Source organism: Coregonus lavaretus, assembly GCF_964263955.1.
Source record: "Coregonus lavaretus genome assembly, contig: HAP1_SCAFFOLD_5557, whole genome shotgun sequence".
Classification (NCBI taxonomy): domain Eukaryota; kingdom Metazoa; phylum Chordata; class Actinopteri; order Salmoniformes; family Salmonidae; genus Coregonus; species Coregonus lavaretus.
In genome coordinates, this window is record NW_028157579.1 from 15,311 (window position 1) to 37,317 (window position 22,007).

At 46.6% G+C, this 22,007-nt stretch overlaps 1 protein-coding gene across 1 annotated transcript; it reads left to right on the plus strand.

The window, feature by feature from the left end:
- Window positions 1-7,365: 7,365 nt before the first annotated feature.
- LOC311125240 (gamma-aminobutyric acid receptor subunit beta-2-like) lies at window positions 7,366-20,896 on the plus strand (the record flags this gene model as incomplete). The annotated part of the gene is made up of 5 exons (XM_084199292.1): window positions 7,366-7,503; window positions 8,177-8,329; window positions 12,006-12,250; window positions 12,577-12,717; window positions 20,510-20,896. Coding segments are annotated over 5 exons (1,064 nt in total), but the record flags the coding sequence as incomplete, so codon positions are not given.
- Window positions 20,897-22,007: the final 1,111 nt, after the last annotated feature.

A 22,007-nucleotide genomic window follows, 5' to 3' on the forward strand; every position in this document is an offset into this window, starting at 1 on the left:
AAGTTGTCATATTTGTCGGCATGAAGACTCACATAGTGGCGACGAAGGTTATATTCTTTCAGCACTGCAACATGCTGTGAACACACCAAACATACAACTTTCCCATTCAATTCCGTGAATAAATAGGAGGATGACCATTTTTCTTGGAACACTCTGCACTCTGCGTCCACTTTTCTCTTTTTTGACAGAGACATATTGGGGCAATGAGGGTGCCAAAGCACATAATGTTAAAAGTAGAAGCCGTAATAAATATCGCGGGCAAAACAAAGTAGCTCATCCGGACTGGCTGCACTTGCTTGATCTACTTGCTCTGCCCCGGTATAAACAGTTTGCTTGCTTAACACAATTGCTATTGCACCATCCAGTGGACGCAATTGGAACAGCAGTTTCTTTTATTGAAAAATTGCAGCTACAAAATCATCTCGCGGGCCGGATTAAACCCGTTTGCGGGCCTGATCTGGCCCGCGGGCCGGACGTTTGACACCCCTGCTCTAATGTATTTGTCCTCTTGCTCAGTTGTGCACCGGGGCCTCCCACTCCTCTTTCTATTCTGGTTAGAGCCAGTTTACGCTGTTCTGTGAAGGGAGTAGTACACAGCGTTGTACGAGATCTTTGCTTTTCTTTCGAAAAAAAATTGCTTTTCTTTCAAAAACAAGGACATTTCTAAGTGACCCCAAACTTTTGAACGGTATTGTACATACACACATACACACATACATTTGCAGCCGTCATACCGTGACTGGGAATATGGCAGAATACAAACAGTGTAGCTACTCACTCCGCAAGGCAATTAAACTGGCAAAACATCAGTATAGAGACAAAGTGGAGTCGCAATTCAACGGCTCAGACACGAGATGTATGTGGCAGGGTCTACAGACAATCACGGACTACAAAAGGAAAACCAGCCACGTCGCCGACACCGACGTCTCGCTTCCAGACAAGCTAAACACCTTCTTCGCCCGCTTTGAGGATAACACAGTGCCACTGACGAGGCCCACTACCAAGGACTGTGGCCTCTCCTTCTCCATGGCCGAAGTGATTAAGACATTTAAGCATGTTTACCCCCGCTAGGCTGCCGGCCCAGACGGCATCCCTAGCCGCGTCCTCAGAGCATGCACAGACCAGCTGGCTGGTGTGTTTATGGACATATTCAATCTCTCCCTTTCCCAGTCTGCTGTTCCCACATGCTTCAATATGGCCACCGTTGTTCCTGTACCCAAGAAAGCAAAGGTAACTGAACTAAATGACTATCGCCCTGTAGCACTCACCTCTATCATCATGAAGTGCTTTGAGAGACTAGTCAAGGATCATATCACCTCTACCTTACCTGTCACCCTAGACCCACTTAAATTTGCTTACCGCCCCAATAGATCCACAGACGATGCAATTGCCATCACACTGCACACTGCCCTATCCCATCTGGACAAGAGGAATACATATATAAGAATGCTGTTAATTGACTATAGCTCAGCATTCAACACCATAGTACCCTCCAAGCTCATCATTAAGCTTGAGGACCTGGGTCTGAACCCCGCCCTGTGCAACTGGGTCCTGGACTTCCTGACGGGCCGCCCCCAGGTGGTGAAGGTAGGAAACAACGTCTCCACTTCGCTGATCCTCTAGACCCGGCCCACTCTCAGTTGTAGGACACCAGAACTTGTACACCTGGTGTCTAGGGAATAATCTTTCCTGGACCAAGAACTTCCCATTTGAATTGATAAGGATTGCAGTTGTGGGTGACTGTCTGGGTGGAGCAGACTGGGAGGCTGGTATTCTGACCTGGGCTGGAGCAGACTGGGAGGCTGGTAGGTTGACCTGGGCTGGAGCAGACTGGGAGGCTGGTAGGTTGACCTGGGCTGGAGCAGACTGGGAGGCTGGTTGGTTGACCTGGGCTGGAGCAGACTGGGAGGCTGGTTGGTTGACCTGGGCTGGAGCAGACTGGGAGGCTGGTAGGTTGACCTGGGCTGGAGCAGACTGGGAGGCTGGTTGGTTGACCTGGGCTGGAGCAGACTGGGAGGCTGGTTGGTTGACCTGGGCTGGAGCAGACTGGGAGGCTGGTGCAGTGTCATCAGGCTGTGTGGTGGAGGCCATGCTGGTTATGCTGGTCTCAGGTTCTGCCTGTGTTGTACCAAGCTGGTGGACATGTTCTCTAGATGCAGAGGACATAATGACTAGCTGCTGGTTGAGGGTGTCAATGTACCTCTCTCTCTGCTCTAGCTCCTTTCTTGTTGTGCTCAGATTGTATCGGAGGTCATCATTTGTCTGACTCAGTTTGTCCATTCTGCTTTCTAATTTAGCAATAGATGCTCTGCTCTCCTCCCTGAACTGTTTCATCTCTTCTTTTAGTTTCTGGACAGTGTCATCCTCTTGAAGCTTGTTCTCTCTAAGTTATATGACCTCTGCTTCAACTAGAGAGAGGGTGTTGTGGAAACGTTGCATAGCAGGTGTTCTTGGTGTTGTAGGCATGTCCTTGGCTCTGCCTGCTGCAGGTGAGGTAGGTAGAGGGACACTGAGGGCTTCTTGCTGGGTCACAGAGACTGTTGGGGCCTGCTTTTCTCCATCTCCCTCCTTGACTTGTTCCTCAGTTTCTGAGATGAGTTCAGCTTCTGCTTTTAGGGTAGCAAACATATTCTCAAAAGCCTGGAGGCTTGAATCATTGCCTTGTATCAATACAGTTCCATTATTATATAAGTTTACTGTTTGATACGTGTTGCTCTGGTCAGCTTCTTCAAAAATGCTGATCTGACAGCCTTGGCTGATGCCTCTCTTTTTTGAGAAACGGAAATGGTTGCAAATAACCCTTTTCCATATGTGTCCTTGTTTGGTATTAAATATTACATTTGCTCTTGTTTTGCAACTGGTAAGATCTGCAAACAGGCATTCATGGTTCTGTCCCATCATCAAACCTTTGTCTGGATGTCTGGTGGGTAAACAATTTCCATAGCAACGCTGGTGATGTTGGCTACAATGTTGCAATAGAAGCCTACCTTTTCCAAAACAGTGTTGTGTCTTGTATTATTGTCTCTAGTGTCTTTAGAGAACTGTTTTACTTTGATGTCCTTTCTCTTCTGTCCTTCTTTTGTCTTTCTATTGTGTTGTTGACTAGATATTTTGTACTTAGCTAGCTAGATTATTTTAGGAAAGTCCCTAGCAATTGCTTAGCAACTGGTAAACAATCCAGCTAGCTAAGATAACTGCACAATTTCACAAGCCTATCTTCTTCATTTGTTGCTTGTTTTGTCTCCCATTCAGTCTTCCAGTTTTGGTTTTGTACATTTCAATATTTGCAGGAGCTCATTTTTTTTCAGCAGCTGCTGCTCAATTTGGAACTCTGGAACTTTCTCTCTCTGTCTCGCTCTGTCTGTCTGTCTGTCTGTCTGTCTGTCTGTCTGTCTGTCTGTCTCTCTTTCTCTTTCTCTCTCTCTCTCTGTCTGTCTGTCTGTCTGTCTGTCTGTCTCTCTCTCTCTCTTTCTCTCTCTTTCTATCTCTGTCTGTCTGTCTGTCTGTCTGTCTGTCTGTCTGTCTGTCTGTCTCGCTCTGTCTGTCTGTCTGTCTGTCTCGCTCTGTCTGTCTGTGTGTCTGTCTTTCTGTCTCTCTTTCTCTCTCTCTCTCTCTCTCTCTCTCTCTCTGTCTGTCTGTCTGTCTGTCTGTCTGTCTCTTTCTCTCTCTTTCTATCTCTTTCTATCTCTGTCTGTCTGTCTGTCTGTCTGTCTGTCTGTCTGTCTCGCTCTGTCTGTCTGTCTGTCTGTCTGTCTCGCTCGCTCGCTCTGTCTGTCTGTCTGTCTGTCTGTCTCTCTTTCTCTCTCTCTCTCTCTCTGTCTGTCTGTCTGTCTGTCTGTCTCTTTCTCTCTCTTTCTATCTCTGTCTGTCTGTCTGTCTGTCTGTCTGTCTGTCTGTCTGTCTGTCTGTCTGTCTGTCTCTCTGTCTCTCTCTCTCTCTCTCTGTCTCTGTCTCTGTCTCTCTCTGTCTCTCTCTCTCTCTCTCTCTCTCTCTCTCTCTCTCTCTCTCTCTCTCTCTCTCTCTCTCTCTCTCTCTCTCTCTCTCTCTCTCTCTCTCTCTCTCTCTCTCTCTCTCTCTATCTCCCGGGACTCACATAACAACCACCTCCCTGGACGGACAGACCAGCCCAGTGATGTAATAGGTTGACAGACTTCTGTCCCAAAAGGACCAGTGCTGAAGACAGAGAACAATGGGCCAGAACTAATAGAGCTGATTCAAACTGAGTAACCAGCACAGAGCCTTCCCTCCCACCGCCTCGGGCTCTATCTGCCCTTTTCTGACCAGCTACACACACATCTACACACAGTAGTGGTGAGCGGGTCAGCTGTTTGTTCACCCGCCCGCAACCGGCCGACTATATGTGATAAAGTGATCATCTGACACCCTTACCCGACCCTTACCCGCAAATATAGAACATCTGCTGTAGGCTACAGCCAGAGATGGCAGAATGATTTTTTTGACTGGGGGGTGCAGCATTTTTTTTTTGCCTGGTTTAGATATGTTTCTGCTTATAATTTCTGACATTTTGGTAGGCTATTTGTTAGTCAACTTGTCTATAATTAGATACATGCAGCTTCTCTTCTGTCATTATATGTTGCCCCAGAAGACTAAATAAGCCCTTGCTCACCAGAATAATGTCACACATCGATATAATGAATGCTTCAATCTAGTTGACATCGGTAAAGTTTTCTCTGTGATCTCAGCTTCATTTGCGGCTCAAAGACAATTAGGGACCGGGGAGAAAATGCAATAACAAAAAAAAAAAAAAAAAAAGGGAAAGATTTTCGGTGCAAAATGTCCAAATAACATCAGTTTGACTGGTTGTAAGGAAACAGAAAGCTGTGAAAACAACCCAACATGTTGCTGATAAGATTTCAGTTCGGCTTGGATGCATAATTATTTTATGTGGTTGAAATACAATCAGCTTTTATGATGCTGATAAAGATAGCACCTCTACAGACGGTCCCTAACTGCACATTCACATTCTCTCAAGATGCTGAAAGAAAGAAATCATAATTTCTCCACTCCTCTTCCTGAGTAAAAATGTTGCATACATTAGGTGTATCATTTTACTGCAAGAAATGCTTAATTCTGCAGGAGTTAATATTAAGGCTATGTGAGAGGATATAGACCTACAGTCAGTGTCCAGATTTCAGTTTCCATTCAACCCATCTGAACAGTAGGCTACAATTCCTTTGACTTGCCATAGGCCTATTTGAAGTCCCCATTTTGTGACTGTCGAATTTGTAATGCACCTCACAATCGTCACACATAACATAGCTGCTATCATCCTCTTTTACCAAATATTTCCCAAACATGACTTTTCTGGCCCTCCCTTCTCTTTATTTTCCTTTCGTAGCTTTTCTCTTATTGAATTAAACACCGACATTGTCTTTTTTGCCTCCGTGGATCGACGTTAACTTTTTCTGCCCGATCCCAAAAGCATTTGGTGATTGGAATGCAGGCTATTTGGCACGCATACAGTTAGGCCCTGAATCTTAGGCTTAGGCAGTAACGCCAGATAGCCTAAAATAATGAAATAAAAACCTCAATGTAGCCTATAGATATAAATTGCACAAGAATAATACATTTCTGGATTTTTTAAAGGTGTTGTTTTCTCTATATTCAACCCACCCGCCGCCGCCCGCCCTTCATCCACACAATATTTCATGACCCTAAACCCACCTGTTATTAGTTAACATTCGCATCACCAACACACACATCTACAAACACACACACACACACACACACACACACACACACACACACGGCCGAGGAGCCGTCCTCCCTTCCCAGCCTCATAGTCTCTTGGCTGGACCTGTCCACACTCTGCTGATCAGAAGTGAACGGCACATTAGAACCCGCAGCATGGTGAATGGGGATAGGCTAATTGGGGTGATAGTGGGTTGCTGCACTAGCACTGCTAAATGACTAAAATCTAAATCTAAATGTAGTAGTGGACTGTATTTGGTGCTGCGTGGATTATAGTAGTTGGTGCTGCGTGGATTATAGTAGTTGGTGCTGCGTGGATTATAGTAGTTGGTGCTGCGTGGATTATAGTAGTTGGTGCTGCATGCTTTTCAACAGGGACTAGCTATAGTACTATGTTTTTTGGCTTGGGCTGGGTTGTAGTTTGATACCGGTCGTTTTTCTATTCTGTACTATCTGAGCCATAACTGTCAGAGTTGGCATTACACATCTCAATGATAGACACGGCAAAACAATGACTAGCTACTAGTGTCAGAAGTGAGATGGGCTGTATTTTGATAGTGGTAGTGTTTCTATAGTATCTGGTTCGTCATCCATCCGTCACAGATAGTAATAATTATCTCATTGACTGACTGGCCACACCAATACAATGACCAGCTATAGCGTTCTTTATCTTTATTTTATTATTATTTTTATTTTTATTTTTTGTTCTTAATCTTATCACCACTCCTATCTATCCATCTATCCTGTGTCAGAGCGAGGTAGAGGGAGGAATTATGTCTTCATTTTTCAGAAATCAAAGGCTGAGAGTTTAATTATTCATTGCATCTAAATAGGTCACTGCCTCTTATTATGAGTGGCAAGCAGAGGAAGTAATAATAATAATAATAATATGCCATTTCGCAGACGCTTTTATCCAAAGCGAGTCATGTGTGCATACATTTTTATGTATGGAAGTAGTACACAGAGAAGGAGAGACGGAGAGAGATAAAAAGAGAGGGGTGAGACAGAGAGAGAGAGACAGAGAGAGGGGGTTGAGAGAGAGGGCGTGAGATATGGAGAGAGACAGAGAGAGAGAGCGGGAGAGAGAGAGGGAGAGATATAAAGAGAGGGGTGAGAGAGAGAGAGGGAGAGAGGTGTAGAAAGATATGGATGGAGACAGAGAGTTAGAGGGAGAGAGATAGAAAGAGAGAGAGGGAGTGAGACAGAGAGAGAGAGAGAGAGAGAGAGAGCATGCAAGAGAAGGGTTATCACAACGGAAGGGATAACACAATAGAAGGGTCCATGAGTCGCTGCATGGGGTTTCAGCCATAGAAGCTGAACAGAGGATCTACCCAGTTAGCTAGCAATTTTTGGTCCCCTGAAATGTCCTCTGTAATCTCCATTTCTAATTGTATTTATTATTAAACCTCCCATTATGTTCTCTAGGAGCATTTGACAAACCAGAATATAAATAATTGATGTAAATAGTAAGCATTACAGGACCAAGAATAGAACCTATGAGGAAAACCAGTTGTCAACTCAACATGTGTGAGAGACTTGTGTCCCTGCCTTTTGACATTGACCATAACCATTTGAGCATTGCTCCCGTTTTGGCCCACTATGTTAGTTTGGTATGTATTCTAAGACTCCAGTACCTGTGTTTGTCCTCTGCAGATGGCTACACCACTGATGACATTGAGTTCTACTGGCGAGGGGGAGATGGAGCTGTGTCTGGGGTGGAGAGAATAGAGCTGCCTCAGTTCTCCATCGTGGACTACAAACTGGTCTCCAAGAACGTGGTCTTCTCCACAGGTACACAGTGGCGGCCATTTTGATACAGTATACCTACAATACCAGTCAAAAGTTTGGACACACCTGCTCATTCAAGGGTTTTTCTTTATTTTTACTATTTTCTACGTTGTAGAATAATAGTGAAGACACAAAACTATTAAAAAAGTGTTAAACAAATCAAAATATATTTTATATTTGAGATTCTTCAAAGTAACCACCCTTTTCCTTGATGACAGCTTTGCACACTCTTGGCATTCTCTCAACCAGCTTCATGAGGTAGTCACCTGGAATGCATTTAAATTAACAGGTGTGTCTTGTTAAAAGTTAATTTGTGGAATTTGTGGAATTTCTTTCCTTCTTAATGCATTTGAGCCAATCAGTTGTGTTGTGACAAGGTAGGGGTGGTATACAGAAGATAGCCCTATTGTAGAAAATAGTAAAAAAAATAAAGAAAAACCTTTGAATGAGTAGGTGTGTCCAAACTTTTGACTGGTGCTGTATGTATATCTACGGTTATACTGTAGCTATTCAGGAGTGATACACAGATATTCTGTATATTACCTTTCTATGCTTTAGAGTTCTTATTCCCACCACATTAGTGGTTATTGTAAAAGACAATGTATTCTCAATGGATTACCTGGTTAAATAAAGCAAAAAAATAAAATAAAATAAAGTTCTGTATTCCTCCGTGCAGGTTCCTACCCCCGCCTGTCTCTGAGCTTCAAGCTGAAGAGGAACATCGGCTACTTTATCCTGCAGACCTACATGCCCTCTATCCTGATCACCATCCTGTCCTGGGTCTCCTTCTGGATCAACTATGATGCCTCCGCTGCCAGAGTGGCCCTTGGTAAGACTGCCCATCGATCGATCAATAAAGCCACTGAGATTCATCAGTCAGTCAGTCAATCAATCAATCAAATTAAACGTATACGGTATAGCCATGTTTACAAACATTGGTGTCAAAGTGTTCGCATCGTTTGAAATGTCATATAAAATATGCATCGTTTTCCATGGGTGATGTATATAAATGAAGCATTAATATACTGCCATAAACCAGCTACGATTGCAATTAGATAGATTCCTTGCACCTTGATCCTATTGCTATCTAATGACAATCATATTAGTACTGTGAATGATTTGTGAAACCGTAACCCAGGTTATTGGCCAATAATTATGTAAAATACTTGATAAGGATAAGGTCCTAATGAGCACCTCAGCCCACTGACCTGTGTCAGGTGATTGTCAGGTGATTGTCAGGTGATTGTTAGGTGATTGTCAGGTGATTGTTAGGGGATTGTCAGGTGATTGTCAGGGGATTGTCAGGGGATTTATTGGTTGAACTAGATCCTGTTTGTTGTTTTTCTCATTAGCTTTACTCTTATGCATGATTGCCTTCTCTGATTGGCTGGCTGGTTGATTGGCTGGCTGGTTGGTTGTCTGGCTGGCTGGTTGATTGGCTGGCTGGCTGGCTGGCTGGCTGGCTGGCTGGTTGGCTGGCTGGCTGGCTGGCTGGTTGGCTGGCTGGCTGGTTGGCTGGCTGGCTGGTTGGCTGGCTGGCTGGCTGGCTGGCTGGCTGGTTGATTGGCTGGCTGGCTGGCTGGCTGGCTGGCTGGCTGGTTGGCTGGCTGGCTGGTTGGCTGGCTGGTTGGCTCTGTCTGTCTGTCTGTTTTTCATCTGAGTCCATGATGCCTAAATATGCACCTGACTGGTTTATCTATCCCTGATGTCCAGGTTTGATATAGCTGAATAAAAAAATAGGGGATGGATCTAATGTTGCGTTCGGAAATGTCTTTAGCTGCTTCTTGTGAGGCCATGCAGAGCATCATCAACAGACGTAGCCAGCTGTGTGAGGCCATGCAGAGCATCATCAACAGACGTAGCCAGCTGTGTGAGGCCATGCAGAGCAGCATCAACAGACGTAGCCAGCTGTGTGAGGCCATGCAGAGCAGCATCAACAGACGTAGCCAGCTGTGTGAGGCCATGCAGAGCAGCATCAACAGACGTAGCCAGCTGTGTGAGGCCATGCAGAGCAGCATCAACAGACGTAGCCAGCTGTGTGAGGCCATGCAGAGCAGCATCAACAGACGTAGCCAGCTGTGTGAGGCCATGCAGAGCAGCATCAACAGACGTAGCTAGCTGTGTGAGGCCATGCAGAGCAGCATCAACAGACGTAGCCAGCTGTGTGAGGCCATGCAGAGCAGCATCAACAGACGTAGCCAGCTGTGTGAGGCCATGCAGAGCAGCATCAACAGACGTAGCTAGCTGTGTGAGGCCATGCAGAGCAGCATCAACAGACGTAGCCAGCTGTGTGAGGCCATGCAGAGCAGCATCAACAGACGTAGCCAGCTGTGTGAGGCCATGCAGAGCAGCATCAACAGACGTAGCCAGCTGTGTGAGGCCATGCAGAGCAGCATCAACAGACGTAGCTAGCTGTGTGAGGCCATGCAGAGCAGCATCAACAGACGTAGCCAGCTGTGTGAGGCCATGCAGAGCAGCATCAACAGACGTAGCCAGCTGTGTGACTACGAGGCCAATGGATGGCAGAGTTATTCATAATACCTATGAATCTGACCAAATGCAGATTATGCACGCAGATGACTAACGTATCAAACACAATGGGTGTGTTGGGTCTAAAAACACAGATGAATCGCGCTGTGACTAATACCAGGCCTGAGTCCCAAATGACACCCTATTCCCTATGTAGTGCACTACGCATAGGGCTGTGGTAAAAAAAAAAATAGGGTGTCATTTGGGACGCTGCCCAGACGGTTAAAGGGGGTAACACTGGGCTGCTCCTTATATCTACAGACACAGGGTCTGTACCTTCTGATATCTACAGACACAGGGTCTGTACCTTCTGATATCTACAGACACAGGGTCTGTACCTTCTGATATCTACAGACACAGGGTCTGTACCTCCTGATATCTACAGACACAGGGTCTGTACCTTCTGATATCTACAGACACAGGGTCTGTACCTTCTGATATCTACAGACACAGGGTCTGTACCTTCTGATATCTACAGACACAGGATCTGTACCTTCTGATATCTACAGACACAGGGTCTGTACCTTCTGATATCTACAGACACAGGGTCTGTACCTTCTGATATCTACAGACACAGGGTCTGTACCTTCTGATATCTACAGACACATGGTCTGTACCTTCTGATATCTACAGACACAGGGTCTGTACCTTCTGATATCTACAGACACAGGGTCTATACCTTCTGATATTTACAGACACAGGGTCTGTACCTTCTTATATCTACAGACACAGGGTCTGTACCTTCTTATATCTACAGACACAGGGTCTGTACCTTCCTGAACCCTGTGGTTGGTCCCCTGGAATTTGGACAGAGACCCAATACTCACATACACGTACACGCGCATGCACAGACGCACGCAGGCAGGCATGCAAACTCACATTGGAACTGATACACACACACATACACAGCCATGAATGAACACACACATACCCCCACACGTGTGCCAGCACACAAATAGGCGGAAGTGTCATGTGGATGTTGGGTAATGAGGATCCATCTGTCCATATGGGTTCATTATGTCTGTAAAATGAGGATCCATCTGTCCATATGGGTTCATTATGTCTGTAGAATGAGGATCCATCTGTCCATATAGGTTAATTATGTCGGTAGAATGAGGATCCATCTGTCCATATGGGTTCATTAGGTCGGTAGAATGAGGCTCCATCTGTCCATGTGGGTTCATTAGGTCTGTAAGGGTGCCAAACTACTACGCTAGTTTACTTTTCACTTCACTGTTGGCTGTTTCCCGACCCTGTACCAGGAGGACACAGGGTTATTGTTTCCTGACCCTGTACCAGGAGGACACAGGGTTATTGTTTCCTGACCCTGTACCAGGAGGACACAGGGTTATTGTTTGCTGACCCTGTACCAGGAGGACACAGGGTTATTGTTTCCTGACCCTGTACCAGGAGGACACAGGGTTATTGTTTCCTGACCCTGTACCAGGAGGACACAGGGTTATTGTTTCCTGACCCTGTACCAGGAGGACACAGGGTTATTGTTTCCTGACCCTGTACCAGGAGGACACAGGGTTATTGTTTCCTGACCCTGTACCAGGAGGACACAGGGTTATTGTTTCCTGACCCTGTACCAGGAGGACACAGGGTTATTCTGGTCCCTTATCGCATACAGAATCAGATAGAAACTGTAGCTGATTTCATTTACTTTGAAGACACACACCTGACACCCACCTGACACCCATTTTAGGTTAAGAGTTTTTGATTCGATTGAGAGCACAATTGAAAAACAATCATGAAAAACTGTTTATCGTCTGGGTAGCAGGTGAGGACAGTAACGTTGAAAACACTCGTTTTATAATTAGTCATCTTAATTGCTTGTTTACGACTAAATTCTCTTTCCAATGATCTCCAGTGTTTTTTTGATAACTATTATAAAGCTTATAGGCTCTGAATTATTTGTTTACGACATTATTCTGGTGAATGCGTTGACTGTAAATGTAAAATGTGATCTCCAGGTATCACTACGGTGCTGACCATGACTACCATCAACACCCATCTGAGAGAGACGCTGCCTAAGATCCCCTACGTCAAGGCAATAGACATGTACCTGATGGGCTGCTTTGTATTCGTCTTCCTGGCCCTGCTAGAGTACGCCTTCGTCAACTACATCTTCTTTGGACGGGGGCCCCAGAGGCAGAAGAGGGCAGCCGAGAAACTAGCTGTCGCCAACAATGAGAAACTCCGACCCGACCCCAATAAGGTAGGCGTCTCTGGAAAGGAAGGGAGTAGGGACAGATGGTTCTAGAAAGGTTGTGTTGTTGGTGGAATGTGGTGTTGGATGCAGTAGGAGAACACAGGTTATTCTTACTCTCAAGGTCAATGTGATGCTTCTGTGATCAACTGTTGACGTGATGTCCTTTACCAGGGTTCTACTACACCTTCATGTCACACTGGTGTAGCCATGTGTATCTATCAACCCACAGTTCAATGAAAATATATATTTATTAGTTAGACCAGGATCTGACAACATCTGACAGCAAGCTGCGATTTCTCCATGGTAACAGTGCTGATTTTGTATGCTTGCAGTGGATGGTGGGAAATGTAGTTCAGAGAGATGATGCTCTGTATGCCAGAATGAAACAGAGGGAAATTGACGCGTATGACACGATGTGGGATCCCATCTTTGTGGACGATGCCGCATTAGGACTAGGCGAGCAAAGAAATAAGGTACTGGAAGGTTTTGAAAGTCAAAACTTTAACAAATGTCATCAATCTGAATCAACCCCCCGATCAGAGGAAAATACTGTAGTATTTTTGTGCATTTCTTTGATTTGTATTCTATAGATTTTTAAAGGCAACTTTAATCATCACTTCCTACCATTGTGTTTTTTCCCTTCTCTTGATTTGCTCTTCATGCATTTTCCTGACAAACATGTCATAGTAATGGTTAAATAAATTACAGCATAGTTTGGTCTGCATTCCAAATGGCACCCCATTCCCTATTTAGTGCACTACTTTTGACCAGGGCCAAAATAGGGAATAGGGTGCCATTTGGGACACAGTCTACTTCTCAGTGAAGATATTATACACCTTAAATTGATGGGAAACCTATAAAATGGAGGGACTGGAAATGCTGGTTGTAATTACAAGCTATTCCAAAGCTAATATTGATATGACAGAAAAATGAATATCTGAGGTAAATTGATAACTCTCCCAAATAACAAGTGAAGCAATTGAAAGGAAATGAGATGGTTAGTGACATATTATCGCTCAGCCTAACAGAGAAGAAAAAGATAAAATATTATTTCTCATTCTGAGTTTTGCCAACTGAGTGGCCTTGGAACAGAGTATAAACAACAGATATGAGGTTTATTTTTATTTTTACTAATAAGTTGAAAATCTTATTTGATTTAGAGATTTGTTTGGTTCTGAAGTCAGGCTATGGATGAAGAAACTTCCGATCCACTTCCTCAGTCCTCACAGCGTCTCTCCTAACCTAAACCTAACTTTGACCCCTGAACCTTCAGCCTTAACCTCTCCTTCATCTTTGCAATATTTCCTTATTACTGTTTCTCTCAACCTTTATCCTCTCACATTTCTTCCTTTTGTTTACGTTGTTTGTTTACTTGGTTTGTCTTGTTCTGACTAGACAGAATGTTAACCACAGAATGTTAACCACAGAATGTTAACCACAGAATGTTAACCACAGAATGTTAACCACAGAATGTTAACCACAGAATGTTAACCACAGGTTGGCTGAAATTCTGAGATGACAGTGAAGAGGATTTCTCCATGAGAATGATTATATATATATATATATATATATATATATATATATATATATATATATATATATATATATATATATATATATATATACATACAGTACCAGTCAAAGGTTTGGACACACCTACTCATTCAAGGGTTTTTCTTTATTTTTACTATTTTCTACATTGTAGAATAATAGTGAAGACATCAAAACTATGTAACACATATGGAATCATGTAGTAACCAAAAAAGTGTTTGTCACGGTTTCGGCCGAGGCTGCCTCTCTTCCTTGCTCGGGCAGGCTTCGGCGTTCGTCGTCTCCGGAATACTAGCTGCCACCGTTGCATGTTTCTATGTTCGTTTGCTTTTGCCTGATTGTTGTCACATCTGTTTTCGTTTAGTGTATTAGTGTCCTATAAGTTCTCCTTGTGTTTGTCTAGTGTTGTGTGTGATTGTTTTACTGTCGTGCCGGTAGGCTGTTATTCTACTGTTTGCTCGGTTGAGCTATTTCTCCATATTGTTTGGGGTGTTTTGTCGCACCTGTTAGTGCGCCCGTTATTTTCGCCTACGTGCGGAGTTTTCGCCTCAGGGCATTTATTCGTGATTGTTTTTGTGTGCATCTACTAAAGTCTGTTGGACTAACGTTCTGCGTCCTGCGCCTGATTCCACCACCACACCCACCTACATCTACCTTGACAGAATCACACACCACTCGAATGGAATCAGCAGGAGCCGCAGCAGCACAGGCGACGCTGGAGGACAGGGTCCGCGAGCAGAATGACCAGATCCTGCGGATGGGGTCCGCACTGCAGGAGGTGATCACCACCATCCGAGGCTGGGAGACCCGAGGGACACCTCCACCACCATCGTCCCTGCCCGCACCATCGGCAAGTCAGCCCATTCCTGCTCCGGAACCCAGAGGAGTTCGACTCTCGCTCCCGAGGGCCTATGATGGGACCGCTGCCGGGTGTCAGGGATTCCTTCTCCAGGTGGAGCTTTACCTGGCCACCGTGCACCCGGCGCCCTCGGGACACGAGAGCGTGTCCGCCCTGATCTCCTGCCTTTCCGGTAAGGCGTTGAAATGGGCCAATGCAGAGTGGAGGAGAATAGACGCTACCACCATCACATACGACGAGTTCTCCCGCCGCTTCAGGGCGGTGTTTGACCATCCCCCGGAGGGGAAAGCGGCGGGGGAGCGTCTGTTCTGCCTCCGGCAGGGGAAGAGGAGTGCCCAGGAGTTCGCCTTGGAATTCCGTACTCTAGCGGCGGATGCAGGGTGGAATGAGCGGGCCCTCATCGATCACTATCGATGTAGTCTACGTGAGGACGTCCGTAGGGAGCTGGCCTGTAGGGACACCAGCCTCTCGTTCGACCAGTTGGTCGACATGTCCATCAGGCTGGATGCCCTGCTAACTACCCGCGGACGTCCCAAGGGGGGTCCGTCCATTTCACCCTCCAGCGCTTCCGAGCCGTGCCCCATGGAGCTCGGTGGCGCTGGCGCTAGAGAGAGGAGGGGTCGGATTACGAGGGGGTCCATCTCCTGCACCAACTGTGGTCGGGGAGGACACACCGCGGCTAGGTGCTGGGGATGGCCTCCTAGGGGAGAAGACGACAGGTCCCGCACTGGGGAGTCCTTCCAGGTGAGTAGGCGCCCCATTCACCCAGAGCTCTCTGTTGCACACTTCTGTATACCTGTGCGTTTTCCACAGGTAGCACCTCATTCCCAGCATAAGGCGCTGGTAGATTCAGGCGCGGCTGGGAATTTCGTTGATAAGAATATCGTAAATACGAATCTCTGAGACAAGGATACATACGGCCTTCCACTTCCCCTGCGTCCTCGAGTTTCTTTTTTGTGAAGAAAAAGGATGGTGGGTTACGCCCGTGCATTGATTACCGTGGTCTCAATCAGATCACGGTGAAGTACAGTTATCCACTCCCGCTGATTGCGACCATGACGGAGTCATTGCACGGGGCGCGTTTCTTCACTAAATTAGATCTCAGGAGTGCGTACAACTTGGTGCGCATTAGGGGGGGCGATGAATGGAAGACAGCCTTTAGTACCACCTCGGGCCATAACGAGTATCTTGTCATGCCATACGGGTTGATGAACGCTCCTTCAGTTTTCCAATCATTCGTGGATGAGATCTTCAGGGACATGCAGGGGCAGGGGGTGGTCGTGAACATAGATGACATTCTCGTGTACTCGCCTACCCGAGTCGAGCATGTGGCCCTGGTGCGCAGAGTGTTGCGGAGGCTGTTGGAGCACGACCTGTATGTCAAGGCAGAGAAGTGTCTGTTTTTCCAGGAGTCGGTCTCCTTTTTGGGTTATCAGTTGTCTGCGTCAGGGGTGAAGATGGACGTAGACCGGGTGTCAGCCGTGCGTAATTGGCAAACGCCAACCACTGTGAAGGAGGTGCAGCAGTTTTAGGGGTTTGCGAATTACTACCGGAGGTTTATCCGGGGTTTTGGACAGGTGGCAGCTCCCATAACGTCTCTTTTGAAGGGGGGTCCGGTGCGTCTGCAGTGGTCAGCCGAGGCGGACAGGGCGTTTGGGAGGCTGAAGGACCTGTTTACCTCGGCCCCGGTGCTGGCGCATCCGGATCCCTCTTTGCCATTTCAGGTAGAGGTGGACGCGTCAGAGGCCGGTATAGGAGCCGTGCTTTCGCAACGGTCCGGCGCGCCACCTAAACTCCGCCCCTGTGCTTTTTATTCCAAGAAGCTCAGTCCGGCGGAGCGAAACTATGACGTAGGGGACAGAGAGCTGTTAGCCGTGGTACAGGCCCTAAAGGTGTGGAGGCACTGGCTTGAGGTGGCTCAACACCCTTTCCTCATTTTGACGGACCACCGTAACCTGGAGTACATCCGGGCAGCGAGGAGGCTGAACCCTCGCCAGGCGAGGTGGAATATGTTTTTGACCCGGTTCACATTTAAGATCACGTACATCCCTGGGTCACAGAATGGTAAGGCAGACGCACTGTCTCGGCGGTATGACACGGAGGAGAGGTCCGTGGAGCCCACTCCCATACTGCCAGAGTCTTGTCTGGTGGCACCGGTAGTGTGGGAGGTCGATGCTGAACTCGAGCGAGCGTTACGCACCGACCCTAGTCCACCTCAATGCCCGGAGGGTCGGAAGTACGTTCCGCTCGAGGTTCGGGATCGATTGATCTATTGGGCTCACACGTCACCCTCCTCTGGACACCCTGGTATCGGCCGGACAGTGCACTGTCTTAGTGCCAAGTACTGGTGGCCCACGTTGGCGAGGGATGTGAGGGTTTATGTTTCCTCCTGCTCGGTGTGCGCCCAGTGTAAGGCGCCTAGACATCTGCCTAGGGGTAATTTACTACCCCTGCCCGTTCCACAACGACCATGGTCTCACCTCTTGGTGGATTTCCTCACTGACCTTCCTCCTTCACAGGGGAATACCACTATACTGGTCGTTGTGGACCGGTTTTCTAAGGCTTGTCGTTTGCTCCCTATGCCGGGCCTTCCTACTGCCCTGCAAACCGCCGAAGCACTATTCACCCATGTGTTCCGGCACTACGGGGTACCCGAGGATATTGTGTCTGATCGAGGTCCCCAATTTACCTCCAGAGTCTGGAGAGCTTTTATGGAGCGGTTGGGGGTCTCGGTGAGCCTCACCTCGGGTTACCACCCGGAGAGTAATGGGCAGGTGGAACGTGTGAACCAGGATGTGGGTAGGTTTCTTAGAACATACTGCCAGGACCGGCCGGAGGAGTGGGCAAGGTACGTTCCCTGGGCCGAAATGGCCCAGAATTCCCTACGCCATTCCTCCACTAACCTAACCCCTTTCCAATGTGTGTTGGGTTACCAGCCGGTTCTGGCACCTTGGCAGCAGAACCAGATCGAGGCTCCTGCGGTGGATGAGTGGGTGCGGCGCTCGGAGGAGACATGGAACGCTGCACACGTCCACCTGCAGCGGGCCCTCCGTCGTCATAAGGCGAGCGCCGATCTCCACCGCAGTGAGGGACCGGTGTACGCACCTGATGATCGAGTCTGGCTCTCTACCAGAAACCTGCCCCTCCGCCTGCCCTGTCGGAAACTGGGTCGGCGGTTTGTAGGGCCATTTAAAGTCCTGAGAAGGTTGAACGAGGTGTGTTACAAATTACAACTACCTGTTGAGTATAAAAGTATTAACCCCTCGTTCCATGTGTCTCTTCTCAGGCCGGTGGTAGCTGGCCCACTCCAAGAAAGTGAGATCAGGGAGACTCCTCCGCCCCCATTGGACATCGAGGGGGCACCGGCGTACTCCGTGCGGTCCATCTTGGATTCGAGACGTCGGATGGGGGGTCTCCAATATCTAGTGGAGTGGGAGGGGTACGGCCCGGAGGAACGGTGCTGGGTGCCGAGGAGAGACATTTTGGACCCGTCTCTCCTGACGGAATTCCATCGTGGGCACCCGACGCATCCTGCTCCGCGTCCTCCTGGTCGTCCCCGAGGCCGGAGTCGGCGCACGTCTGGAGCCGCGCGTCAAGGGGGGGGGGTACTGTCACGGTTTCGGCCGAGGCTGCCTCTCTTCCTTGCTCGGGCAGGCTTCGGCGTTCGTCGTCTCCGGAATACTAGCTGCCACCGTTGCATGTTTCTATGTTCGTTTGCTTTTGCCTGATTGTTGTCACACCTGTTTTCGTTTAGTGTATTAGTGTCCTATAAGTTATCCTTGTGTTTGTCTAGTGTTGTGTGTGATTGTTTTACTGTCGTGCCGGTAGGCTGTTATTCTACTGTTTGCTCGGTTGAGCTATTTCTCCATATTGTTTGGAGTGTTTTGTCGCACCTGTTAGTGCGCCCGTTATTTTCGCCTACGTGCTGAGTTTTCGCCTCAGGGAATTTATTCGTGATTGTTTTTGTGTGCATCTACTAAAGTCTGTTGGACTAACGTTCTGCGTCCTGCGCCTGATTCCACCACCACACCCACCTACATCTACCTTGACAGTGTTAAACAAATCAAAATATCATTTATATTTGAGATTCTTCAATTAGCCACCCTTTGCCTTGATGACAGCTTTGCACACTCTTGGCAATCTCTCAACCAGCTTCACCTGGAATGCTTTTCTAATAGTCTTGAAGTAGTTCCCACATATGCTGAGCACCTGTTGGCTGCTTTTCTTTCATTATGCGGTCCGACTCATCCCAAACCATCTCAATTTGGTTGAGGTCGGGGGATTGTGGAGGCCAGGTCATCTGATGCAGCACTCCATCACTCTCCTTCTTGGTCAAATAGCCCTTACACCACCTGGAGGTGTGTTGGGTCATTGTCCTGTTGAAAAACAAATGATAGTCCCACTAAGTGCGAACCAGATGGGATGGCGTATTGCTGCAGAATGCTGTGGTAGCCATGCTGGTTAAGTGTGCCTTGAATTCTAAATAAATCACAGACAGTGTCACCAGCAAAGCACCCCCACACCATAACACCTCCTCCTCCATGCTTTACGGTGGGAAATACACATGCGGGATCATCCGTTCACCCACACCGCGTCTCACAAAGACACGGCGGTTGGAACCAAAAATCTCAAATTTGGACTCCAGACCAAAGGACACATTTCCACCCGTCTAATGTCCATTGCTCATGTTTCTTGGCCCAAGCAAGTCTCTTCTTCTTATTGGTGTCCTTTAGTAGTGGTTTCTTTGCAGCAATTTGATCATGAAGGCCTGATTCACACAGTCTCCTCTGAACAGTTGATGTTGAGATGTGTCTGTTACTTGAACTCTATGAAGCATTCATTTGGGCTGCAATTTCTGAGGCTGGTAACTCTAATGAACTTATCCTCTGCAGCAGAGGTAACTCTGGGTCTTCCATTCCTGTGGCGGTCCTCATGAGAGCCTGTTTCATCATAGCGCTTGATGGTTTTTGCGACTGCACTTAAAGAAACTTTCAAAGTTCTTGACATTTTCCGTATTGACTGACCATTGACTGTCTTAAAGTAATGATGGACTGTCATTTCTCTTTGCTTATTTGAGCTGTTCTTGTCATAATATGGACTTGGTTTTTACCAAATAGGGCTATCTTCCGTATACCCCCCTACCTTGTCACAACACAACTGATTGGCTTAAACGCATTAATAAGGAAATAAATTCCACAAATTAGCTTTTAAGAAGGCACACCTGTTAATTGAAATGCATTCCAGGTGACTATCTCATGAAGCTGGTTGAGAGAATGCCAAGAGTGTGCAAATTTGTCATCAAGGTAAAGGGTGGCTATTTGAAGAATCTCAAATATAAAATATATTTTGATTTGTTTAACACTTTTTTTGGTTACTACATGATTCCATATGTGTTATTTCATAGTTTTGATGTCTTCACTGTTATTCTACAATGTAAAAAAATTGTAAAAATAAAGAAAAATCCTTGAATGAGTAGGTGTGTCCAAACTTTTGACTGGTTCTGTATACATATATAGTATCTTTACAGGACTGTCAACTTATACTTATGTGTAATGACTAGCTATTGACTTATAGAAATATAATCTCTAATTAAATATAAAATGTTATGGTAAATACACTATGCTAAGTCAAATGTGTCCCATTAGTACAACCACAGAACAATACGTGAACTAAGAGAACAAATAAAAACACATACCTAATAATAATCACACGTCTTTTAATTAACCGTAAAGATAGACACCTTTTAAGTATTTTAAGTAAGCATAGATGATTTAAGAATAAGATGATCTATGAACCTTGCCTCCATTCACTTCCTCTCACGCCCCTCCTCTTCCTCCCCCCTCCTCGTATCACAGATGACCGCCTCCCTGACTGATGACAACATCCTGTTTGGTTCCCTGGAGATGAAGAACGAGATGGGGGGTGTTCCTCCTGAGCTGTCCAGGTCCCTGGGCGCTGGGGGTCTAGGCGACCCCCGCAACACCATGCTGGCCTACGACAGCTCCACGCTGCAGTACCGTAGGGCCGCCATGGCCCGCCAGAACTACGGTGGAGGCCCCCACAGTGCCCTGGAGCGCCACGCCACCCAGAAGAAGTCCCGCCTACGGAGACGGGCCTCGCAGCTCAAGGTCAACATCCCTGACCTGGCTGATGTGAACTCTATCGACAAGTGGTCCAGGATGATCTTCCCTACTGTGTTCTCCTTCTTTAACGTGGTCTACTGGCTGTACTATGCACACTAAGGAGAGATGGATGGAGGGATATCATGGAGACGAGCGAGAGAGAGAGAGAGAGAGAGAGAGAGAGAGAGAGAGAGAGAGGGAGATGAGAGAGAGAAACAGCACACCTATTTTTTTGCTGATTCATTTTAAAGAAATGTGTGAAATAAAATAAAATTGTTTTGGAAGGAAGGAGCGCAGCACCCGAACACTTCTTCTACAGTCAGCTTCTATCTGCCGTGACTCTTTTCCGATCTGGGAATAACCTCTGACTGACCGACACTTCAAGGAGAGGAGAGGAGAGATTTTAAAAAGACAGACAGACAGACATGGTGCCTGTTCCCGAAGAAATTTCAATATATCACTCTAATATTTGTCATTCGTAGCTTAACTGTGGATCAAATATTTATGCTTGTGTTTGCATATACTTTAAGGATTTGTTTTGTTTAGTATATGTATTTTGTTCATAGCCGAGCTATCTGCATCCAGGAAGGCTTTCTAGAGGGTTTTAAAGGGGTTCATCCTTGATAGACTATTTTCCTGTAGTTATTGTATATCAAAAACATCCTTTAAAAAGCATGCTTCTGTTTCATTTCTGTTGTGTCTCCATCTGTAACGATGGAACACAACGCTTTTTAGTTTTTAACTAGTTGAGGTTATTTCTTCTGTCATTTCGTCATTTCTGCAGCACTCCTTTCACACCCATAGCTTAGGCTGAGCTTGGGGTTTAAATGGGGACCAACAACAACAGGCTACTGTAAGTGAAAGTACCACAGCTGGTCAATAGGGGGCACTCTTCTCAATGGACATTCCAATGGGTCTTCAGTGTTGCCGTTTCTGTCCTGCCATTTTGTGGGTTCATGACCTTTAACCTAGAGGTCATGACCCATCATCCATTCTGGCCATTGAAGTTCCCATGAAGGTTTCACATGTAAAAGTATAGCAAGACGGTGGATCTTGAAGCTCTGACCTGCCAAGTGTTTTTGACCTGACTGTTGCACTGACAGAATCAAGGAGTCCATCACATCAAACTGCCCTGGTTTAAAGAGAGAGACAGTACTGCATAACCCTTGCCTCTGCATTGCCAGTGTGGGCGGCATCAAGGGGAGAGAGGTTGGCTTTATTTATTTATTAC